Source organism: Argopecten irradians, chromosome 2 (assembly GCF_041381155.1).
Source record: "Argopecten irradians isolate NY chromosome 2, Ai_NY, whole genome shotgun sequence".
In the NCBI taxonomy this organism is placed as follows: Eukaryota; Metazoa; Mollusca; class Bivalvia; order Pectinida; family Pectinidae; genus Argopecten; species Argopecten irradians.
In genome coordinates this window covers 72,425,991-72,447,967 of record NC_091135.1, presented here as the reverse complement: position 1 = coordinate 72,447,967, position 21,977 = coordinate 72,425,991, and the positions used below count along the sequence as shown (strand labels likewise).

The 21,977-nt window shown below is 40.2% G+C and overlaps 1 protein-coding gene across 1 annotated transcript; it reads left to right on the top strand.

The window, feature by feature from the left end:
• Positions 1-4,651: 4,651 nt before the first annotated feature.
• LOC138316840 (uncharacterized) lies at positions 4,652-20,587 on the top strand. Its single transcript, XM_069258495.1, has 10 exons — positions 4,652-4,847; positions 6,251-6,424; positions 7,828-8,001; positions 9,405-9,578; positions 10,981-11,154; positions 12,558-12,731; positions 14,135-14,308; positions 15,711-15,884; positions 18,865-19,038; positions 20,442-20,587. The coding sequence occupies exons 1-10, from the start codon at positions 4,652-4,654 to the stop codon at positions 20,585-20,587; spliced, it is 1,734 nt and encodes a 577-aa protein (XP_069114596.1).
• The last annotated feature ends 1,390 nt before the right edge of the window (positions 20,588-21,977 follow it).

Below are 21,977 nucleotides of genomic sequence, written 5' to 3'. Positions count from 1 at the left end.
CCAATATCCAAAAAGCAATCACAAGCTCACATAGTGAATCTCAAATCCCTGAACTGGGTTCACACACTTCTAAAGTCATCCTTGATACTCAATGGGGTTAATATCACTCACGTAATATCCAGTGTTCTCCCTTCCTTAAGGATTTTTTCCTACTGGTCCTAAAGGATTTGTGCAGTCAAAAATGATAATTTCAGTTTATGCTGGAAATGACTTTATTAGCACGTGTAGATACCTCTCTGTGCCTCGCGCGACCGGAATAACCTGTAAGCCGCCGATATCGGGGACAAAATTTTCTGACCACCCGATTATGCATATTTTCTAGCCCTAAACCGTGTGACGTCATAATAGTCCGTGGCTTATAGCTGTACTATAACTGATGTGCTATCACTTATATCGACGGTCACAGAAAAAGCCGATCAACGATTTTTTTATGATTACTTTTGAGTGAAGTTAATCGTACAATAACTTTGGCTCGAATGTAAATAACTAAAAGAGTGAAATTCGATGTTTCAAATACTCTAATTAATGCTCTAATAGCAGGTAACTTCGTGTAATTATGAAAGAAAATCGACACAGAAATAAATTTTTTTGTCGAGGAGTTCAGCAACGAATAAACTTTAATTAGATAATATTTTCTTGTAGTCTGTATCTTTGATACATTGTGAATTGCAAAGTTTGTGACTTTAAAATGAAATTTTACGTAGCAATTTAAGAAATCCTTGATTAAAGCATCAAGGATATGATGCTTGACGTACGTACATACCTATGATTGATCATTACAAACATTGTGTTGTGTGTTACGTTGCTAACCGAATAAATTTAGATACATTTATTACAATACCGTAAAGCGTTTCAACATGCGATAGAAAGAATTTATTGTTGATATTATAAAAGATCAAAATAATGAATTATTAAGCAAAACAAACTATTTTTTAGACCGTGCGGTCGCTTTCAATTTTTAATCGATAAACGAGTAGATACGCCGAAATAGATTTATAATTAGCCATGCCTTTGGTTTGATGGTTATGTAATACCTTGACCAGGATGTTGTTTACCTGTACACAACGCCATTCATCGAACTCACCTGAAATTACCTGGCCGCAGGCAATTTGCTATTTGATGGGCTATATCGGGTATTTGCTATTGTCTTTACTGCCAATCAGGTTAGGACATCCGTTAACTGGATTGTGACTTGAATTATGGAAACCCCTTACATCTATGCTCAAGGTTTTTTATTGTCACATCCATTTTTAAAATGAAGATGTAAAAGCAAATGGAAATAAAATATACCTGATCATACCTAGGAATATATATTACATATATATATATATGTCGTACACAGGTAAAACAATAATGGAAGATGACTTATTCAGAAACAAAATTGGTTCTAAGAACTATTTCAAGTAAAGGTTTAACCTTAAAAATTAATCCAGTCTAGTACTGTAATTATGGAATCATGGCATAGAGCAATCTTCCGTAATTTCTATGGTATTAGTAAAAATTCCAAGCATGTATTTTCACCGTTTCGAATCTACATGTACATGTATAGTCATACAAGAAGGGTTACACCATTACCACACTAAATATACTTATTTAAATATCACTAAGTATATTTTTAAAAAGGTACAAGATATTATATCTATTTATAATGCTTCTATATAAGTAATTTCATTTTTAATTTGAACACTATATGTGGTTCCTTTTTGAATTATACAATAAATGTTCAAATATCATAAATTAAATTTCGGTATGATCTACAAAAGGATCGACAATGAAAAATTCTATTTTAAAGATTTAGTATAATTTTGAAATAATGAATTTAAATCTACATTTATACTGTAATATAGAAACATATATCAGAAAAATATCATTGATGTATTTCTGCTTTTTAGTAAACGTTATGGATACATTTTCAAAGGCAACAATATAGATATACATATTATTTTCGGTATAAGTTCGGTACTGTTACTCCAATATCACATAACTGATAACCGTCCACATTTTATTTTTACTCAAAAACTGTGCCGTGTTTGCATGGTTATAGCAGAAGTTTGAAATAAAAACATGGATTCTAGATGTTTGAATGTTGAAATGGTGTAAATGGAATGTTTTGAAAATGAAAATATCTACATCATAAAGCTAGAATAACCATTTACTCGAAAAACTCAAATTGTAGATCAAACGTATACGTATATGTGCTATATAGATGTATAGTAGTATGCTAGGCTTACCTTGTGTAGCCGCGGACTACTGTGACATCACAAGACCACGTGACCGCCAAGCTCATTATCTCTGAACCGTAGTCGACACTACCCGTAAATCACGACCATAAACCAACCGATAGCGCTTAAAGCAAGGCGATTATTTGGGTGGGACTTAATTTTTCATTCATCCAAAGCAATATCCTGACGTATTATCAAAAAAAAATTTTGGCTGCACAAATCCTGGTCCTAAGGACCGGCTGACCCTAAAAGTTACCAGTCCTGACTGAAAGTTACTGGTCCTTACGAAGTTACAATTCATTCTTGTAGTTTATATAATTACTAGTAAAGTGATAGTTTTTCTAACAAAATATATCTGCATATCCGGATTAGTATCATAGGCTCTCAACAAAGTTGACCTAAAACCAGAATACTAAAAGTTCCCGGTCGAAGGACCAGCTACATGGTAAAAATTGTCTGCCCAACAATAAAGTTGCCGGTCACAGGCAGAAGAACAGGCATTAATTTCGAACGCTGATAATATCCACCCCTGAACTATCTCATAGTAAAACTGGAAGCAACAGAAGACACAGGTGTAATATGATCCTTTGATGTACAATGCTATACTGTACAGTGTACACTGTGATTGACCGTTGCTTTGAAGTTGGGTGTTACTCTCTCTGTAATCTTCAATTAGGAAGTCTCTACAAGCCAGTGATTGGTCACTTATAGTCAGATTACTTTTTTCTCCTGAACTGCCTCCAGTTTTACCATTAGATAATACCTGGGTGGATATAAAGTCATGGTCAGTGATAGTAACCCCTGTGGACAATCAGTCATTTTGACTAATTTAGTTTTGTATGGGCAGTTATAAATTTCCTTTAAAAACAAGTTATTTTTATATCATATTATCATGGAGTATACATTTGAATGAACACCAGAGAGCGAGATCTGAAATTTCGGACTACAATGCATCCCTTAACTTTTGACCCGGAAGAGATTAGTTATCATAATCACCATTCCACTTTTGCAACTACATTATACGAACATCCATCTTACCAATTAGACTCAGCCATTTTGTATATGCGTATTCCCTGTTTCATAAGAAGAATTTATCCGCTGAAGATGTTTCTGGTGACAACTTCTTACTAAAGACCTTGCACTGTCTTCGTGTATATCATGCAATCCTTTTAACCGACGCGTTCCGAAGAGGGGCATTCATATATATGTAAATCTCCGATGTGATTCGAAAGTCCCGAATCTCTACTTTCAGTTTCGCCTTCGCATATTTCCGTAGTTATTCCGGAAAGACCCGAATCAACACAACACTTAGACCAAGGATTTATAAGTGAGACTCTCATATACGTCCTTGATAAGACTCCGCCAAATCCCCTGTGTAATGAAGCGAATGATTGTAATATAAGATATTTTGATTAGAGTTATTCCCCTTGATTTCCGGAAGTTTAAAATTATTCTTTAATTGATTAATGACTAATCAATGTGCAGGTCTGGAATATTGTAAATAGTTTCTAATTTTACAGTTACACGTAGGAAAGATATATTAGCAAATTAAAAGTTGATTACAGTTGAAATTATTAAGTATTTAATTATTGAAATTCTGTATACCAGGAATAATTTACTGATTCTAAGTTAAGTAGCTCAGAATGATTGTCAATGGGGAGCACGATGTAAGAGGCGAATCTCTGCTTCGGCAAGGTTCTGTCAGTGACCAAGCTGAATAAGTTTGGGCCCAGCTGAGTAAGTTGGGGTTCCACTGTTGCTTTCACTATTGGGTATACGTTACAGGGTACTGCAGTACAGGGCGACGTACTGACGAGTACAGGGTAACGGGGTGTCAGTTCGATACCAGGTGTTCAGCAACACAGGGCGACGTGTTACTTGAACAATGAGACAAGGTTTGCCAAAGCACTCGGTGCCGCGGTAAAAGGGTGACTCGGTATTGTAGTCACAGGTGTCTCGGTATTGGTGTCGTGATAATGTGTACTTTGTACACGAGGAACTGACTGTCATAGTGAAGCAGCCTCTTTACTTAGACCTGTGGTATTGAAGATACAGGGTGCTCAAGGTGATTCAGTTGTTGTATTTACCAGGTGTAAATGAATCGGATCATGGTTGTTAACATGTGATTATGAGTCAAGTAGACTAGCCATTTATTTGTATATATTGTTGGCAGTATTTAGTTTGTTGTGTTTAACAGTGCCTGGGTCCAAGATAGAACTTGGTAACGGACCGTATTACAGTTGTAGTTGCAGCACAGAGTAGCAACAGGCATAGTCGGTCACGCGACCGTTACAGAAATTGGTGGCAGCGTTGTGGGATCCAGTCACTGTTATTAATATATACTTGCGTAGTGTTAGGGTTTGATAGTTTGCAGTGTTCTAGTTTTATTATAGTTTTATTGTGTCTATTGGTTCATTCAGTATATCATGATGTCTGATATTAATTTGACAGAGGAGATTTCAGAGTTAGATGATAGGTTAGAGGCATTGAGGGAAAACAGCATTAGGTTTATGTCGCAATCAACTCCAGTGTCTAGTAAACAGAGAAAAGGTAGCAGTCCTCAGGATTCTGGATTCGCTAGTACACGGTATTCTGTAAAGGGTGATGGATACCAACATGTGAGCGGTACTAGGGACCGGCGGCCATCACAGGTGTCATGATGAGTCACCGAGGACAAGACGCGATGACAGCGAGAGAAGCTATACCAGTATACCTGACATCCTAGTGGATGTATACAGTGTCAGAAACTATGTTACTACGCGGATGAAGAAAGCTAGAGGTCTAGACCGCAGGATGGATTTACAAGATGAGGCTGTCGGTGTGAAGCAGAGACCCTTGACTAACTACACGAAGCCTGTGACATATGAAGAGACAGTATCCTGGCTGGAATCACAGATGTATGATTTGTAATAGTTAATAGGCAATGCGGGACGCATTGAATCGGAGGCATGGGTAATGAAGCGAATGATTGTAATGTAAGATATTTTGATTAGAGTTATTCCCCTTGATTTCCGGAAGTTTAAAATGATTCTTTAATTGATTAATGACTAATCAATGTGCAGGTCTGGAATATTGTAAATAGTTTCTAATTTTACAGTTACACGTAGGAAAGATATATTAGCAAATTAAAAGTTGATTACAGTTGAAATTATTAAGTATTTAATTATTGAAATTCTGTATACCAGGAATAATTTACTGATTCTAAGTTAAGTAGTTCAGAATGATTGTCAATGGGGAGCACGATGTAAGAGGCGAATCTCTGCTTCGGCAAGGTTCTGTCAGTGACCAAGCTGAATAAGTTTGGGCCCAGCTGAGTAAGTTGGGGTTCCACTGTTGCTTTCACTATGGGGTATACGTTACAGAGTACTGCAGTACAGGGCGACGTACTGACGAGTACAGGGTAACGGGGTGTCAGTTCGATACCAGGTGTTCAGTAACACAGGGCGACGTGTTACTTGAACAATGAGACAAGGTTTGCCAAAGCACTCGGTGCCGCGGTAAAAGGGTGACTCGGTATTGTAGTCACAGGTGTCTCGGTATTGGTGTCGTGATAATGTGTACTTTGTACACGAGGAACTGACTGTCATAGTGAAGCAGCCTCTTTACTTAGACCTGTGGTATTGAAGATACAGGGTGCTCAAGGTGATTCAGTTGTTGTATTTACCAGGTGTAAATGAATCGGATCATGGTTGTTAACATGTGATTATGAGTCAAGTAGACTAGCCATTTATTTGTATATATTGTTGGCAGTATTTAGTTTGTTGTGTTTAACAGTGCCTGGGTCCAAGATAGAACTTGGTAACGGACCGTATTACAGTTGTAGTTGCAGCACAGAGTAGCAACAGGCATAGTCGGTCACGCGACCGTTACAGAAATTGGTGGCAGCGTTGTGGGATCCAGTCACTGTTATTAATATATACTTGCGTAGTGTTAGGGTTTGATAGTTTGCAGTGTTCTAGTTTTATTATAGTTTTATTGTGTCTATTGGTTCATTCAGTATATCATGATGTCTGATATTAATTTGACAGAGGAGATTTCAGAGTTAGATGATAGGTTAGAGGCATTGAGGGAAAACAGCATTAGGTTTATGTCGCAATCAACTCCAGTGTCTAGTAAACAGAGAAAAGGTAGCAGTCCTCAGGATTCTGGATTCGCTAGTACACGGTATTCTGTAAAGGGTGATGGATACCAACATGTGAGCGGTACTAGGGACCGGCGGCCATCACAGGTGTCATGATGAGTCACCGAGGACAAGACGCGATGACAGCGAGAGAAGCTATACCAGTATACCTGACATCCTAGTGGATGTATACAGTGTCAGAAACTATGTTACTACGCGGATGAAGAAAGCTAGAGGTCTAGACCGCAGGATGGATTTACAAGATGAGGCTGTCGGTGTGAAGCAGAGACCCTTGACTAACTACACGAAGCCTGAGACATATGAAGAGACAGTATCCTGGCTGGAATCACAGATGTATGATTTGTAATAGTTAATAGGCAATGCGGGACGCATTGAATCGGAGGCATGGGTAATGAAGCGAATGATTGTAATGTAAGATATTTTGATTAGAGTTATTCCCCTTGATTTCCGGAAGTTTAAAAATGATTCTTTAATTGATTAATGACTAATCAATGTGCAGGTCTGGAATATTGTAAATAGTTTCTAATTTTACAGTTACACGTAGGAAAGATATATTAGCAAATTAAAAGTTGATTACAGTTGAAATTATTAAGTATTTAATTATTAAAATTCTGTATACCAGGAATAATTTACAGTTTCTAAGTTAAGTAGCTCAGAATGATTGTCAATGGGGAGCACGATGTAAGAGGCGAATCTCTGCTTCGGCAAGGTTCTGTCAGTGACCAAGCTGAATAAGTTTGGGCCCAGCTGAGTAAGTTGGGGTTCCACTGTTGCTTTCACTATTGGGTATACGTTACAGGGTACTGCAGTACAGGGCGACGTACTGACGAGTACAGGGTAACGGGGTGTCAGTTCGATACCAGGTGTTCAGCAACACAGGGCGACGTGTTACTTGAACAATGAGACAAGGTTTGCCAAAGCACTCGGTGCCGCGGTAAAAGGGTGACTCGGTATTGTAGTCACAGGTGTCTCGGTATACGTGTCGTGATAATGTGTACTTTGTACACGAGGAACTGACTGTCATAGTGAAGCAGCCTCTTTACTTAGACCTGTGGTATTGAAGATACAGGGTGCTCAAGGTGATTCAGTTGTTGTATTTACCAGGTGTAAATGAATCGGATCATGGTTGTTAACATGTGATTATGAGTCAAGTAGACTAGCCATTTATTTGTATATATTGTTGGCAGTATTTAGTTTGTTGTGTTTAACAGTGCCTGGGTCCAAGATGAACTTGGTAACGGACCGTATTACAGTTGTAGTTGCAGCACAGAGTAGCAACAGGCATAGTCGGTCACGCGACCGTTACAGAAATTGGTGGCAGCGTTGTGGGATCCAGTCACTGTTATTAATATATACTTGCGTAGTGTTAGGGTTTGATAGTTTGCAGTGTTCTAGTTTTATTATAGTTTTATTGTGTCTATTGGTTCATTCAGTATATCATGATGTCTGATATTAATCTGACAGAGGAGATTTCAGAGTTAGATGATAGGTTAGAGGCATTGAGGGAAAACAGCATTAGGTTTATGTCGCAATCAACTCCAGTGTCTAGTAAACAGAGAAAAGGTAGCAGTCCTCAGGATTCTGGATTCGCTAGTACACGGTATTCTGTAAAGGGTGATGGATACCAACATGTGAGCGGTACTAGGGACCGGCGGCCATCACAGGTGTCATGATGAGTCACCGAGGACAAGACGCGATGACAGCGAGAGAAGCTATACCAGTATACCTGACATCCTAGTGGATGTATACAGTGTCAGAAACTATGTTACTACGCGGATGAAGAAAGCTAGAGGTCTAGACCGCAGGATGGATTTACAAGATGAGGCTGTCGGTGTGAAGCAGAGACCCTTGACTAACTACACGAAGCCTGTGACATATGAAGAGACAGTATCCTGGCTGGAATCACAGATGTATGATTTGTAATAGTTAATAGGCAATGCGGGACGCATTGAATCGGAGGCATGGGTAATGAAGCGAATGATTGTAATGTAAGATATTTTGATTAGAGTTATTCCCCTTGATTTCCGGAAGTTTAAAATGATTCTTTAATTGATTAATGACTAATCAATGTGCAGGTCTGGAATATTGTAAATAGTTTCTAATTTTACAGTTACACGTAGGAAAGATATATTAGCAAATTAAAAGTTGATTACAGTTGAAATTATTAAGTATTTAATTATTGAAATTCTGTATACCAGGAATAATTTACTGATTCTAAGTTAAGTAGCTCAGAATGATTGTCAATGGGGAGCACGATGTAAGAGGCGAATCTCTGCTTCGGCAAGATTCTGTCAGTGACCAAGCTGAATAAGTTTGGGCCCAGCTGAGTAAGTTGGGGTTCCACTGTTGCTTTCACTATTGGGTATACGTTACAGGGTACTGCAGTACAGGGCGACGTACTGACGAGTACAGGGTAACGGGGTGTCAGTTCGATACCAGGTGTTCAGCAACACAGGGCGACGTGTTACTTGAACAATGAGACAAGGTTTGCCAAAGCACTCGGTGCCGCGGTAAAAGGGTGACTCGGTATTGTAGTCACAGGTGTCTCGGTATTGGTGTCGTGATACTGTGTACTTTGTACACGAGGAACTGACTGTCATAGTGAAGCAGTGTCTTTACTTAGACCTGTGGTATTGAAGATACAGGGTGCTCAAGGTGATTCAGTTGTTGTATTTACCAGGTGTAAATGAATCGGATCATGGTTGTTAACATGTGATTATGAGTCAAGTAGACTAGCCATTTATTTGTATATATTGTTGGCAGTATTTAGTTTGTTGTGTTTAACAGTGCCTGGGTCCAAGATAGAACTTGGTAACGGACCGTATTACAGTTGTAGTTGCAGCACAGAGTAGCAACAGGCATAGTCGGTCACGCGACCGTTACAGAAATTGGTGGCAGCGTTGTGGGATCCAGTCACTGTTATTAATATATACTTGCGTAGTGTTAGGGTTTGATAGTTTGCAGTGTTCTAGTTTTATTATAGTTTTATTGTGTCTATTGGTTCATTCAGTATATCATGATGTCTGATATTAATTTGACAGAGGAGATTTCAGAGTTAGATGATAGGTTAGAGGCATTGAGGGAAAACAGCATTAGGTTTATGTCGCAATCAACTCCAGTGTCTAGTAAACAGAGAAAAGGTAGCAGTCCTCAGGATTCTGGATTCGCTAGTACACGGTATTCTGTAAAGGGTGATGGATACCAACATGTGAGCGGTACTAGGGACCGGCGGCCATCACAGGTGTCATGATGAGTCACCGAGGACAAGACGCGATGACAGCGAGAGAAGCTATACCAGTATACCTGACATCCTAGTGGATGTATACAGTGTCAGAAACTATGTTACTACGCGGATGAAGAAAGCTAGAGGTCTAGACCGCAGGATGGATTTACAAGATGAGGCTGTCGGTGTGAAGCAGAGACCCTTGACTAACTACACGAAGCCTGTGACATATGAAGAGACAGTATCCTGGCTGGAATCACAGATGTATGATTTGTAATAGTTAATAGGCAATGCGGGACGCATTGAATCGGAGGCATGGGTAATGAAGCGAATGATTGTAATGTAAGATATTTTGATTAGAGTTATTCCCCTTGATTTCCGGAAGTTTAAAATGATTCTTTAATTGATTAATGACTAATCAATGTGCAGGTCTGGAATATTGTAAATAGTTTCTAATTTTACAGTTACACGTAGGAAAGATATATTAGCAAATTAAAAGTTGATTACAGTTGAAATTATTAAGTATTTAATTATTGAAATTCTGTATACCAGGAATAATTTACTGATTCTAAGTTAAGTAGCTCAGAATGATTGTCAATGGGGAGCACGATGTAAGAGGCGAATCTCTGCTTCGGCAAGGCTCTGTCAGTGACCAAGCTGAATAAGTTTGGGCCCAGCTGAGTAAGTTGGGGTTCCACTGTTGCTTTCACTATTGGGTATACGTTACAGGGTACTGCAGTACAGGGCGACGTACTGACGAGTACAGGGTAACGGGGTGTCAGTTCGATACCAGGTGTTCAGCAACACAGGGCGACGTGTTACTTGAACAATGAGACAAGGTTTGCCAAAGCACTCGGTGCCGCGGTAAAAGGGTGACTCGGTATTGTAGTCACAGGTGTCTCGGTATTGGTGTCGTGATAATGTGTACTTTGTACACGAGGAACTGACTGTCATAGTGAAGCAGCCTCTTTACTTAGACCTGTGGTATTGAAGATACAGGGTGCTCAAGGTGATTCAGTTGTTGTATTTACCAGGTGTAAATGAATCGGATCATGGTTGTTAACATGTGATTATGGTCAAGTAGACTAGCCATTTATTTGTATATATTGTCGGCAGTATTTAGTTTGTTGTGTTTAACAGTGCCTGGGTCCAACATAGAACTTGGTAACGGACCGTATTACAGTTGTAGTTGCAGCACAGAGTAGCAACAGGCATAGTCGGTCACGCGACCGTTACAGAAATTGGTGGCAGCGTTGTGGGATCCAGTCACTGTTATTAATATATACTTGCGTAGTGTTAGGGTTTGATAGTTTGCAGTGTTCTAGTTTTATTATAGTTTTATTGTGTCTATTGGTTCATTCAGTATATCATGATGTCTGATATTAATTTGACAGAGGAGATTTCAGAGTTAGATGATAGGTTAGAGGCATTGAGGGAAAACAGCATTAGGTTTATGTCGCAATCAACTCCAGTGTCTAGTAAACAGAGAAAAGGTAGCAGTCCTCAGGATTCTGGATTCGCTAGTACACGGTATTCTGTAAAGGGTGATGGATACCAACATGTGAGCGGTACTAGGGACCGGCGGCCATCACAGGTGTCATGATGAGTCACCGAGGACAAGACGCGATGACAGCGAGAGAAGCTATACCAGTATACCTGACATCCTAGTGGATGTATACAGTGTCAGAAACTATGTTACTACGCGGATGAAGAAAGCTAGAGGTCTAGACCGCAGGATGGATTTACAAGATGAGGCTGTCGGTGTGAAGCAGAGACCCTTGACTAACTACACGAAGCCTGTGACATATGAAGAGACAGTATCCTGGCTGGAATCACAGATGTATGATTTGTAATAGTTAATAGGCAATGCGGGACGCATTGAATCGGAGGCATGGGTAATGAAGCGAATGATTGTAATGTAAGATATTTTGATTAGAGTTATTCCCCTTGATTTCCGGAAGTTTAAAATTATTCTTTAATTGATTAATGACTAATCAATGTGCAGGTCTGGAATATTGTAAATAGTTTCTAATTTTACAGTTACACGTAGGAAAGATATATTAGCAAATTAAAAGTTGATTACAGTTGAAATTATTAAGTATTTAATTATTGAAATTCTGTATACCAGGAATAATTTACTGATTCTAAGTTAAGTAGCTCAGAATGATTGTCAATGGGGAGCACGATGTAAGAGGCGAATCTCTGCTTCGGCAAGGTTCTGTCAGTGACCAAGCTGAATAAGTTTGGGCCCAGCTGAGTAAGTTGGGGTTCCACTGTTGCTTTCACTATTGGGTATACGTTACAGGGTACTGCAGTACAGGGCGACGTACTGACGAGTACAGGGTAACGGGGTGTCAGTTCGATACCAGGTGTTCAGCAACACAGGGCGACGTGTTACTTGAACAATGAGACAAGGTTTGCCAAAGCACTCGGTGCCGCGGTAAAAGGGTGACTCGGTATTGTAGTCACAGGTGTCTCGGTATAGGTGTCGTGATAATGTGTACTTTGTACACGAGGAACTGACTGTCATAGTGAAGCAGCCTCTTTACTTAGACCTGTGGTATTGAAGATACAGGGTGCTCAAGGTGATTCAGTTGTTGTATTTACCAGGTGTAAATGAATCGGATCATGGTTGTTAACATGTGATTATGAGTCAAGTAGACTAGCCATTTATTTGTATATATTGTTGGCAGTATTTAGTTTGTTGTGTTTAACAGTGCCTGGGTCCAAGATAGAACTTGGTAACGGACCGTATTACAGTTGTAGTTGCAGCACAGAGTAGCAACAGGCATAGTCGGTCACGCGACCGTTACAGAAATTGGTGGCAGCGTTGTGGGATCCAGTCACTGTTATTAATATATACTTGCGTAGTGTTAGGGTTTGATAGTTTGCAGTGTTCTAGTTTTATTATAGTTTTATTGTGTCTATTGGTTCATTCAGTATATCATGATGTCTGATATTAATTTGACAGAGGAGATTTCAGAGTTAGATGATAGGTTAGAGGCATTGAGGGAAAACAGCATTAGGTTTATGTCGCAATCAACTCCAGTGTCTAGTAAACAGAGAAAAGGTAGCAGTCCTCAGGATTCTGGATTCGCTAGTACACGGTATTCTGTAAAGGGTGATGGATACCAACATGTGAGCGGTACTAGGGACCGGCGGCCATCACAGGTGTCATGATGAGTCACCGAGGACAAGACGCGATGACAGCGAGAGAAGCTATACCAGTATACCTGACATCCTAGTGGATGTATACAGTGTCAGAAACTATGTTACTACGCGGATGAAGAAAGCTAGAGGTCTAGACCGCAGGATGGATTTACAAGATGAGGCTGTCGGTGTGAAGCAGAGACCCTTGACTAACTACACGAAGCCTGTGACATATGAAGAGACAGTATCCTGGCTGGAATCACAGATGTATGATTTGTAATAGTTAATAGGCAATGCGGGACGCATTGAATCGGAGGCATGGGTAATGAAGCGAATGATTGTAATGTAAGATATTTTGATTAGAGTTATTCCCCTTGATTTCCGGAAGTTTAAAATGATTCTTTAATTGATTAATGACTAATCAATGTGCAGGTCTGGAATATTGTAAATAGTTTCTAATTTTACAGTTACACGTAGGAAAGATATATTAGCAAATTAAAAGTTGATTACAGTTGAAATTATTAAGTATTTAATTATTGAAATTCTGTATACCAGGAATAATTTACTGATTCTAAGTTAAGTAGCTCAGAATGATTGTCAATGGGGAGCACGATGTAAGAGGCGAATCTCTGCTTCGGCAAGATTCTGTCAGTGACCAAGCTGAATAAGTTTGGGCCCAGCTGAGTAAGTTGGGGTTCCACTGTTGCTTTCACTATTGGGTATACGTTACAGGGTACTGCAGTACAGGGCGACGTACTGACGAGTACAGGGTAACGGGGTGTCAGTTCGATACCAGGTGTTCAGGAACACAGGGCGACGTGTTACTTGAACAATGAGACAAGGTTTGCCAAAGCACTCGGTGCCGCGGTAAAAGGGTGACTCGGTATTGTAGTCACAGGTGTCTCGGTATTGGTGTCGTGATAATGTGTACTTTGTACACGAGGAACTGACTGTCATAGTGAAGCAGCCTCTTTACTTAGACCTGTGGTATTGAAGATACAGGGTGCTCAAGGTGATTCAGTTGTTGTATTTACCAGGTGTAAATGAATCGGATCATGGTTGTTAACATGTGATTATGAGTCAAGTAGACTAGCCATTTATTTGTATATATTGTTGGCAGTATTTAGTTTGTTGTGTTTAACAGTGCCTGGGTCCAAGATAGAACTTGGTAACGGACCGTATTACAGTTGTAGTTGCAGCACAGAGTAGCAACAGGCATAGTCGGTCACGCGACCGTTACAGAAATTGGTGGCAGCGTTGTGGGATCCAGTCACTGTTATTAATATATACTTGCGTAGTGTTAGGGTTTGATAGTTTGCAGTGTTCTAGTTTTATTATAGTTTTATTGTGTCTATTGGTTCATTCAGTATATCATGATGTCTGATATTAATTTGACAGAGGAGATTTCAGAGTTAGATGATAGGTTAGAGGCATTGAGGGAAAACAGCATTAGGTTTATGTCGCAATCAACTCCAGTGTCTAGTAAACAGAGAAAAGGTAGCAGTCCTCAGGATTCTGGATTCGCTAGTACACGGTATTCTGTAAAGGGTGATGGATACCAACATGTGAGCGGTACTAGGGACCGGCGGCCATCACAGGTGTCATGATGAGTCACCGAGGACAAGACGCGATGACAGCGAGAGAAGCTATACCAGTATACCTGACATCCTAGTGGATGTATACAGTGTCAGAAACTATGTTACTACGCGGATGAAGAAAGCTAGAGGTCTAGACCGCAGGATGGATTTACAAGATGAGGCTGTCGGTGTGAAGCAGAGACCCTTGACTAACTACACGAAGCCTGTGACATATGAAGAGACAGTATCCTGGCTGGAATCACAGATGTATGATTTGTAATAGTTAATAGGCAATGCGGGACGCATTGAATCGGAGGCATGGGTAATGAAGCGAATGATTGTAATGTAAGATATTTTGATTAGAGTTATTCCCCTTGATTTCCGGAAGTTTAAAATTATTCTTTAATTGATTAATGACTAATCAATGTGCAGGTCTGGAATATTGTAAATAGTTTCTAATTTTACAGTTACACGTAGGAAAGATATATTAGCAAATTAAAAGTTGATTACAGTTGAAATTATTAAGTATTTAATTATTGAAATTCTGTATACCAGGAATAATTTACTGATTCTAAGTTAAGTAGCTCAGAATGATTGTCAATGGGGAGCACGATGTAAGAGGCGAATCTCTGCTTCGGCAAGATTCTGTCAGTGACCAAGCTGAATAAGTTTGGGCCCAGCTGAGTAAGTTGGGGTTCCACTGTTGCTTTCACTATTGGGTATACGTTACAGGGTACTGCAGTACAGGGCGACGTACTGACGAGTACAGGGTAACGGGGTGTCAGTTCGATACCAGGTGTTCAGCAACACAGGGCGACGTGTTACTTGAACAATGAACAAGGTTTGCCAAAGCACTCGGTGCCGCGGTAAAAGGGTGACTCGGTATTGTAGTCACAGGTGTCTCGGTATTGGTGTCGTGATAATGTGTACTTTGTACACGAGGAACTGACTGTCATAGTGAAGCAGCCTCTTTACTTAGACCTGTGGTATTGAAGATACAGGGTGCTCAAGGTGATTCAGTTGTTGTATTTACCAGGTGTAAATGAATCGGATCATGGTTGTTAACATGTGATTATGAGTCAAGTAGACTAGCCATTTATTTGTATATATTGTTGGCAGTATTTAGTTTGTTGTGTTTAACAGTGCCTGGGTCCAAGATAGAACTTGGTAACGGACCGTATTACAGTTGTAGTTGCAGCACAGAGTAGCAACAGGCATAGTCGGTCACGCGACCGTTACAGAAATTGGTGGCAGCGTTGTGGGATCCAGTCACTGTTATTAATATATACTTGCGTAGTGTTAGGGTTTGATAGTTTGCAGTGTTCTAGTTTTATTATAGTTTTATTGTGTCTATTGGTTCATTCAGTATATCATGATGTCTGATATTAATTTGACAGAGGAGATTTCAGAGTTAGATGATAGGTTAGAGGCATTGAGGGAAAACAGCATTAGGTTTATGTCGCAATCAACTCCAGTGTCTAGTAAACAGAGAAAAGGTAGCAGTCCTCAGGATTCTGGATTCGCTAGTACACGGTATTCTGTAAAGGGTGATGGATACCAACATGTGAGCGGTACTAGGGACCGGCGGCCATCACAGGTGTCATGATGAGTCACCGAGGACAAGACGCGATGACAGCGAGAGAAGCTATACCAGTATACCTGACATCCTAGTGGATGTATACAGTGTCAGAAACTATGTTACTACGCGGATGAAGAAAGCTAGAGGTCTAGACCGCAGGATGGATTTACAAGATGAGGCTGTCGGTGTGAAGCAGAGACCCTTGACTAACTACACGAAGCCTGTGACATATGAAGAGACAGTATCCTGGCTGGAATCACAGATGTATGATTTGTAATAGTTAATAGGCAATGCGGGACGCATTGAATCGGAGGCATGGGTAATGAAGCGAATGATTGTAATGTAAGATATTTTGATTAGAGTTATTCCCCTTGATTTCCGGAAGTTTAAAATTATTCTTTAATTGATTAATGACTAATCAATGTGCAGGTCTGGAATATTGTAAATAGTTTCTAATTTTACAGTTACACGTAGGAAAGATATATTAGCAAATTAAAAGTTGATTACAGTTGAAATTATTAAGTATTTAATTATTGAAATTCTGTATACCAGGAATAATTTACTGATTCTAAGTTAAGTAGCTCAGAATGATTGTCAATGGGGAGCACGATGTAAGAGGCGAATCTCTGCTTCGGCAAGATTCTGTCAGTGACCAAGCTGAATAAGTTTGGGCCCAGCTGAGTAAGTTGGGGTTCCACTGTTGCTTTCACTATTGGGTATACGTTACAGGGTACTGCAGTACAGGGCGACGTACTGACGAGTACAGGGTAACGGGGTGTCAGTTCGATACCAGGTGTTCAGCAACACAGGGCGACGTGTTACTTGAACAATGAGACAAGGTTTGCCAAAGCACTCGGTGCCGCGGTAAAAGGGTGACTCGGTATTGTAGTCACATGTGTCTCGGTATAGGTGTCGTGATACTGTGTACTTTGTACACGAGGAACTGACTGTCATAGTGAAGCAGTGTCTTTACTTAGACCTGTGGTATTGAAGATACAGGGTGCTCAAGGTGATTCAGTTGTTGTATTTACCAGGTGTAAATGAATCGGATCATGGTTGTTAACATGTGATTATGAGTCAAGTAGACTAGCCATTTATTTGTATATATTGTTGGCAGTATTTAGTTTGTTGTGTTTAACAGTGCCTGGGTCCAAGATAGAACTTGGTAACGGACCGTACTACAGTTGTAGTTGCAGTACAGAGTAGCAACAGGCATAGTCGGTCACGCGACCGTTACAGAAATTGGTGGCAGCGTTGTGGGATCCAGTCACTGTTATTAATATATACTTGCGTAGTGTTAGGGTTTGATAGTTTGCAGTGTTCTAGTTTTATTATAGTTTTATTGTGTCTATTGGTTCATTCAGTATATCATGATGTCTGATATTAATTTGACAGAGGAGATTTCAGAGTTAGATGATAGGTTAGAGGCATTGAGGGAAAACAGCATTAGGTTTATGTCGCAATCAACTCCAGTGTCTAGTAAACAGAGAAAAAGGTAGCAGTCCTCAGGATTCTGGATTCGCTAGTACACGGTATTCTGTAAAGGGTGATGGATACCAACATGTGAGCGGTACTAGGGACCGGCGGCCATCACAGGTGTCATGATGAGTCACCGAGGACAAGACGCGATGACAGCGAGAGAAGCTATACCAGTATACCTGACATCCTAGTGGATGTATACAGTGTCAGAAACTATGTTACTACGCGGATGAAGAAAGCTAGAGGTCTAGACCGCAGGATGGATTTACAAGATGAGGCTGTCGGTGTGAAGCAGAGACCCTTGACTAACTACACGAAGCCTGTGACATATGAAGAGACAGTATCCTGGCTGGAATCACAGATGTATGATTTGTAATAGTTAATAGGCAATGCGGGACGCATTGAATCGGAGGCATGGGTAATGAAGCGAATGATTGTAATGTAAGATATTTTGATTAGAGTTATTCCCCTTGATTTCCGGAAGTTTAAAATTATTCTTTAATTGATTAATGACTAATCAATGTGCAGGTCTGGAATATTGTAAATAGTTTCTAATTTTACAGTTACACGTAGGAAAGATATATTAGCAAATTAAAAGTTGATTACAGTTGAAATTATTAAGTATTTAATTATTGAAATTCTGTATACCAGGAATAATTTACTGATTCTAAGTTAAGTAGCTCAGAATGATTGTCAATGGGGAGCACGATGTAAGAGGCGAATCTCTGCTTCGGCAAGATTCTGTCAGTGACCAAGCTGAATAAGTTTGGGCCCAGCTGAGTAAGTTGGGGTTCCACTATTGCTTTCACTATGGGGTATACGTTACAGGGTACTGCAGTACAGGGCGACGTCTGACGAGTACAGGGTAACGGGGTGTCAGTTCGATACCAGGTGTTCAGCAACACAGGGCGACGTGTTACTTGAACAATAGACAAGGTTTGCCAAAGCACTCGGTGCCGCGATAAAAGGGTGACTCGGTATTGTAGTCACATGTGTCTCGGTATAGGTGTCGTGATAATGTGTACTTTGTACACGAGGAACTGACTGTCATAGTGAAGCAGCCTCTTTACTTAGACCTGTGGTATTGAAGAATACAGGGTGCTCAAGGTGATTCAGTTGTTGTATTTACCAGGTGTAAATGAATCGGATCATGGTTGTTAACATGTGATTATGAGTCAAGTAGACTAGCCATTTATTTGTATATATTGTTGGCAGTATTTAGTTTGTTGTGTTTAACAGTGCCTGGGTCCAAGATAGAACTTGGTAACGGACCGTATTACAGTTGTAGTTGCAGCACAGAGTAGCAACAGGCATAGTCGGTCACGCGACCGTTACAGAAATTGGTGGCAGCGTTGTGGGATCCAGTCACTGTTATTAATATATACTTGCGTAGTGTTAGGGTTTGATAGTTTGCAGTGTTCTAGTTTTATTATAGTTTTATTGTGTCTATTGGTTCATTCAGTATATCATGATGTCTGATATTAATTTGACAGAGGAGATTTCAGAGTTAGATGATAGGTTAGAGGCATTGAGGGAAAACAGCATTAGGTTTATGTCGCAATCAACTCCAGTGTCTAGTAAACAGAGAAAAGGTAGCAGTCCTCAGGATTCTGGATTCGCTAGTACACGGTATTCTGTAAAGGGTGATGGATACCAACATGTGAGCGGTACTAGGGACCGGCGGCCATCACAGGTGTCATGATGAGTCACCGAGGACAAGACGCGATGACAGCGAGAGAAGCTATACCAGTATACCTGACATCCTAGTGGATGTATACAGTGTCAGAAACTATGTTACTACGCGGATGAAGAAAGCTAGAGGTCTAGACCGCAGGATGGATTTACAAGATGAGGCTGTCGGTGTGAAGCAGAGACCCTTGACTAACTACACGAAGCCTGTGACATATGAAGAGACAGTATCCTGGCTGGAATCACAGATGTATGATTTGTAATAGTTAATAGGCAATGCGGGACGCATTGAATCGGAGGCATGGGTAATGAAGCGAATGATTGTAATGTAAGATATTTTGATTAGAGTTATTCCCCTTGATTTCCGGAAGTTTAAAATGATTCTTTAATTGATTAATGACTAATCAATGTGCAGGTCTGGAATATTGTAAATAGTTTCTAATTTTACAGTTACACGTAGGAAAGATATATTAGCAAATTAAAAGTTGATTACAGTTGAAATTATTAAGTATTTAATTATTGAAATTCTGTATACCAGGAATAATTTACTGATTCTAAGTTAAGTAGCTCAGAATGATTGTCAATGGGGAGCACGATGTAAGAGGCGAATCTCTGCTTCGGCAAGATTCTGTCAGTGACCAAGCTGAATAAGTTTGGGCCCAGCTGAGTAAGTTGGGGTTCCACTGTTGCTTTCACTATTGGGTATACGTTACAGGGTACTGCAGTACAGGGCGACGTACTGACGAGTACAGGGTAACGGGGTGTCAGTTCGATACCAGGTGTTCAGCAACACAGGGCGACGTGTTACTTGAACAATGAACAAGGTTTGCCAAAGCACTCGGTGCCGCGGTAAAAGGGTGACTCGGTATTGTAGTCACAGGTGTCTCGGTATTGGTGTCGTGATAATGTGTACTTTGTACACGAGGAACTGACTGTCATAGTGAAGCAGCCTCTTTACTTAGACCTGTGGTATTGAAGATACAGGGTGCTCAAGGTGATTCAGTTGTTGTATTTACCAGGTGTAAATGAATCGGATCATGGTTGTTAACATGTGATTATGAGTCAAGTAGACTAGCCATTTATTTGTATATATTGTTGGCAGTATTTAGTTTGTTGTGTTTAACAGTGCCTGGGTCCAAGATAGAACTTGGTAACGGACCGTATTACAGTTGTAGTTGCAGCACAGAGTAGCAACAGGCATAGTCGGTCACGCGACCGTTACAGAAATTGGTGGCAGCGTTGTGGGATCCAGTCACTGTTATTAATATATACTTGCGTAGTGTTAGGGTTTGATAGTTTGCAGTGTTCTAGTTTTATTATAGTTTTATTGTGTCTATTGGTTCATTCAGTATATCATGATGTCTGATATTAATCTTGACAGAGGAGATTTCAGAGTTAGATGATAGGTTAGAGGCATTGAGGGAAAACAGCATTAGGTTTATGTCGCAATCAACTCCAGTGTCTAGTAAACAGAAAAAGGTAGCAGTCCTCAGGATTCTGGATTCGCTAGTACACGGTATTCTGTAAAGGGTGATGGATACCAACATGTGAGCGGTACTAGGGACCGGCGGCCATCACAGGTGTCATGATGAGTCACCGAGGACAAGACGCGATGACAGCGAGAGAAGCTATACCAGTATACCTGACATCCTAGTGGATGTATACAGTGTCAGAAACTATGTTACTACGCGGATGAAGAAAGCTAGAGGTCTAGACCGCAGGATGGATTTACAAGATGAGGCTGTCGGTGTGAAGCAGAGACCCTTGACTAACTACACGAAGCCTGTGACATATGAAGAGACAGTATCCTGGCTGGAATCACAGATGTATGATTTGTAATAGTTAATAGGCAATGCGGGACGCATTGAATCGGAGGCATGGGTAATGAAGCGAATGATTGTAATGTAAGATATTTTGATTAGAGTTATTCCCCTTGATTTCCGGAAGTTTAAAATGATTCTTTAATTGATTAATGACTAATCAATGTGCAGGTCTGGAATATTGTAAATAGTTTCTAATTTTACAGTTACACGTAGGAAAGATATATTAGCAAATTAAAAGTTGATTACAGTTGAAATTATTAAGTATTTAATTATTGAAATTCTGTATACCAGGAATAATTTACTGATTCTAAGTTAAGTAGCTCAGAATGATTGTCAATGGGGAGCACGATGTAAGAGGCGAATCTCTGCTTCGGCAAGATTCTGTCAGTGACCAAGCTGAATAAGTTTGGGCCCAGCTGAGTAAGTTGGGGTTCCACTGTTGCTTTCACTATTGGGTATACGTTACAGGGTACTGCAGTACAGGGCGACGTACTGACGAGTACAGGGTAACGGGGTGTGTCAGTTCGATACCAGGTGTTCAGCAACACAGGGCGACGTGTTACTTGAACAATGAGACAAGGTTTGCCAAAGCACTCGGTGCCGCGATAAAAGGGTGACTCGGTATTGTAGTCACAGGTGTCTCGGTATAGGTGTCGTGATAATGTGTACTTTGTACACGAGGAACTGACTGTCATAGTGAAGCAGCCTCTTTACTTAGACCTGTGGTATTGAAGATACAGGGTGCTCAAGGTGATTCAGTTGTTGTATTTACCAGGTGTAAATGAATCGGATCATGGTTGTTAACATGTGATTATGAGTCAAGTAGACTAGCCATTTATTTGTATATATTGTTGGCAGTATTTAGTTTGTTGTGTTTAACAGTGCCTGGGTCCAAGATAGAACTTGGTAACGGACCGTATTACAGTTGTAGTTGCAGCACAGAGTAGCAACAGGCATAGTCGGTCACGCGACCGTTACAGAAATTGGTGGCAGCGTTGTGGGATCCAGTCACTGTTATTAATATATACTTGCGTAGTGTTAGGGTTTGATAGTTTGCAGTGTTCTAGTTTTATTATAGTTTTATTGTGTCTATT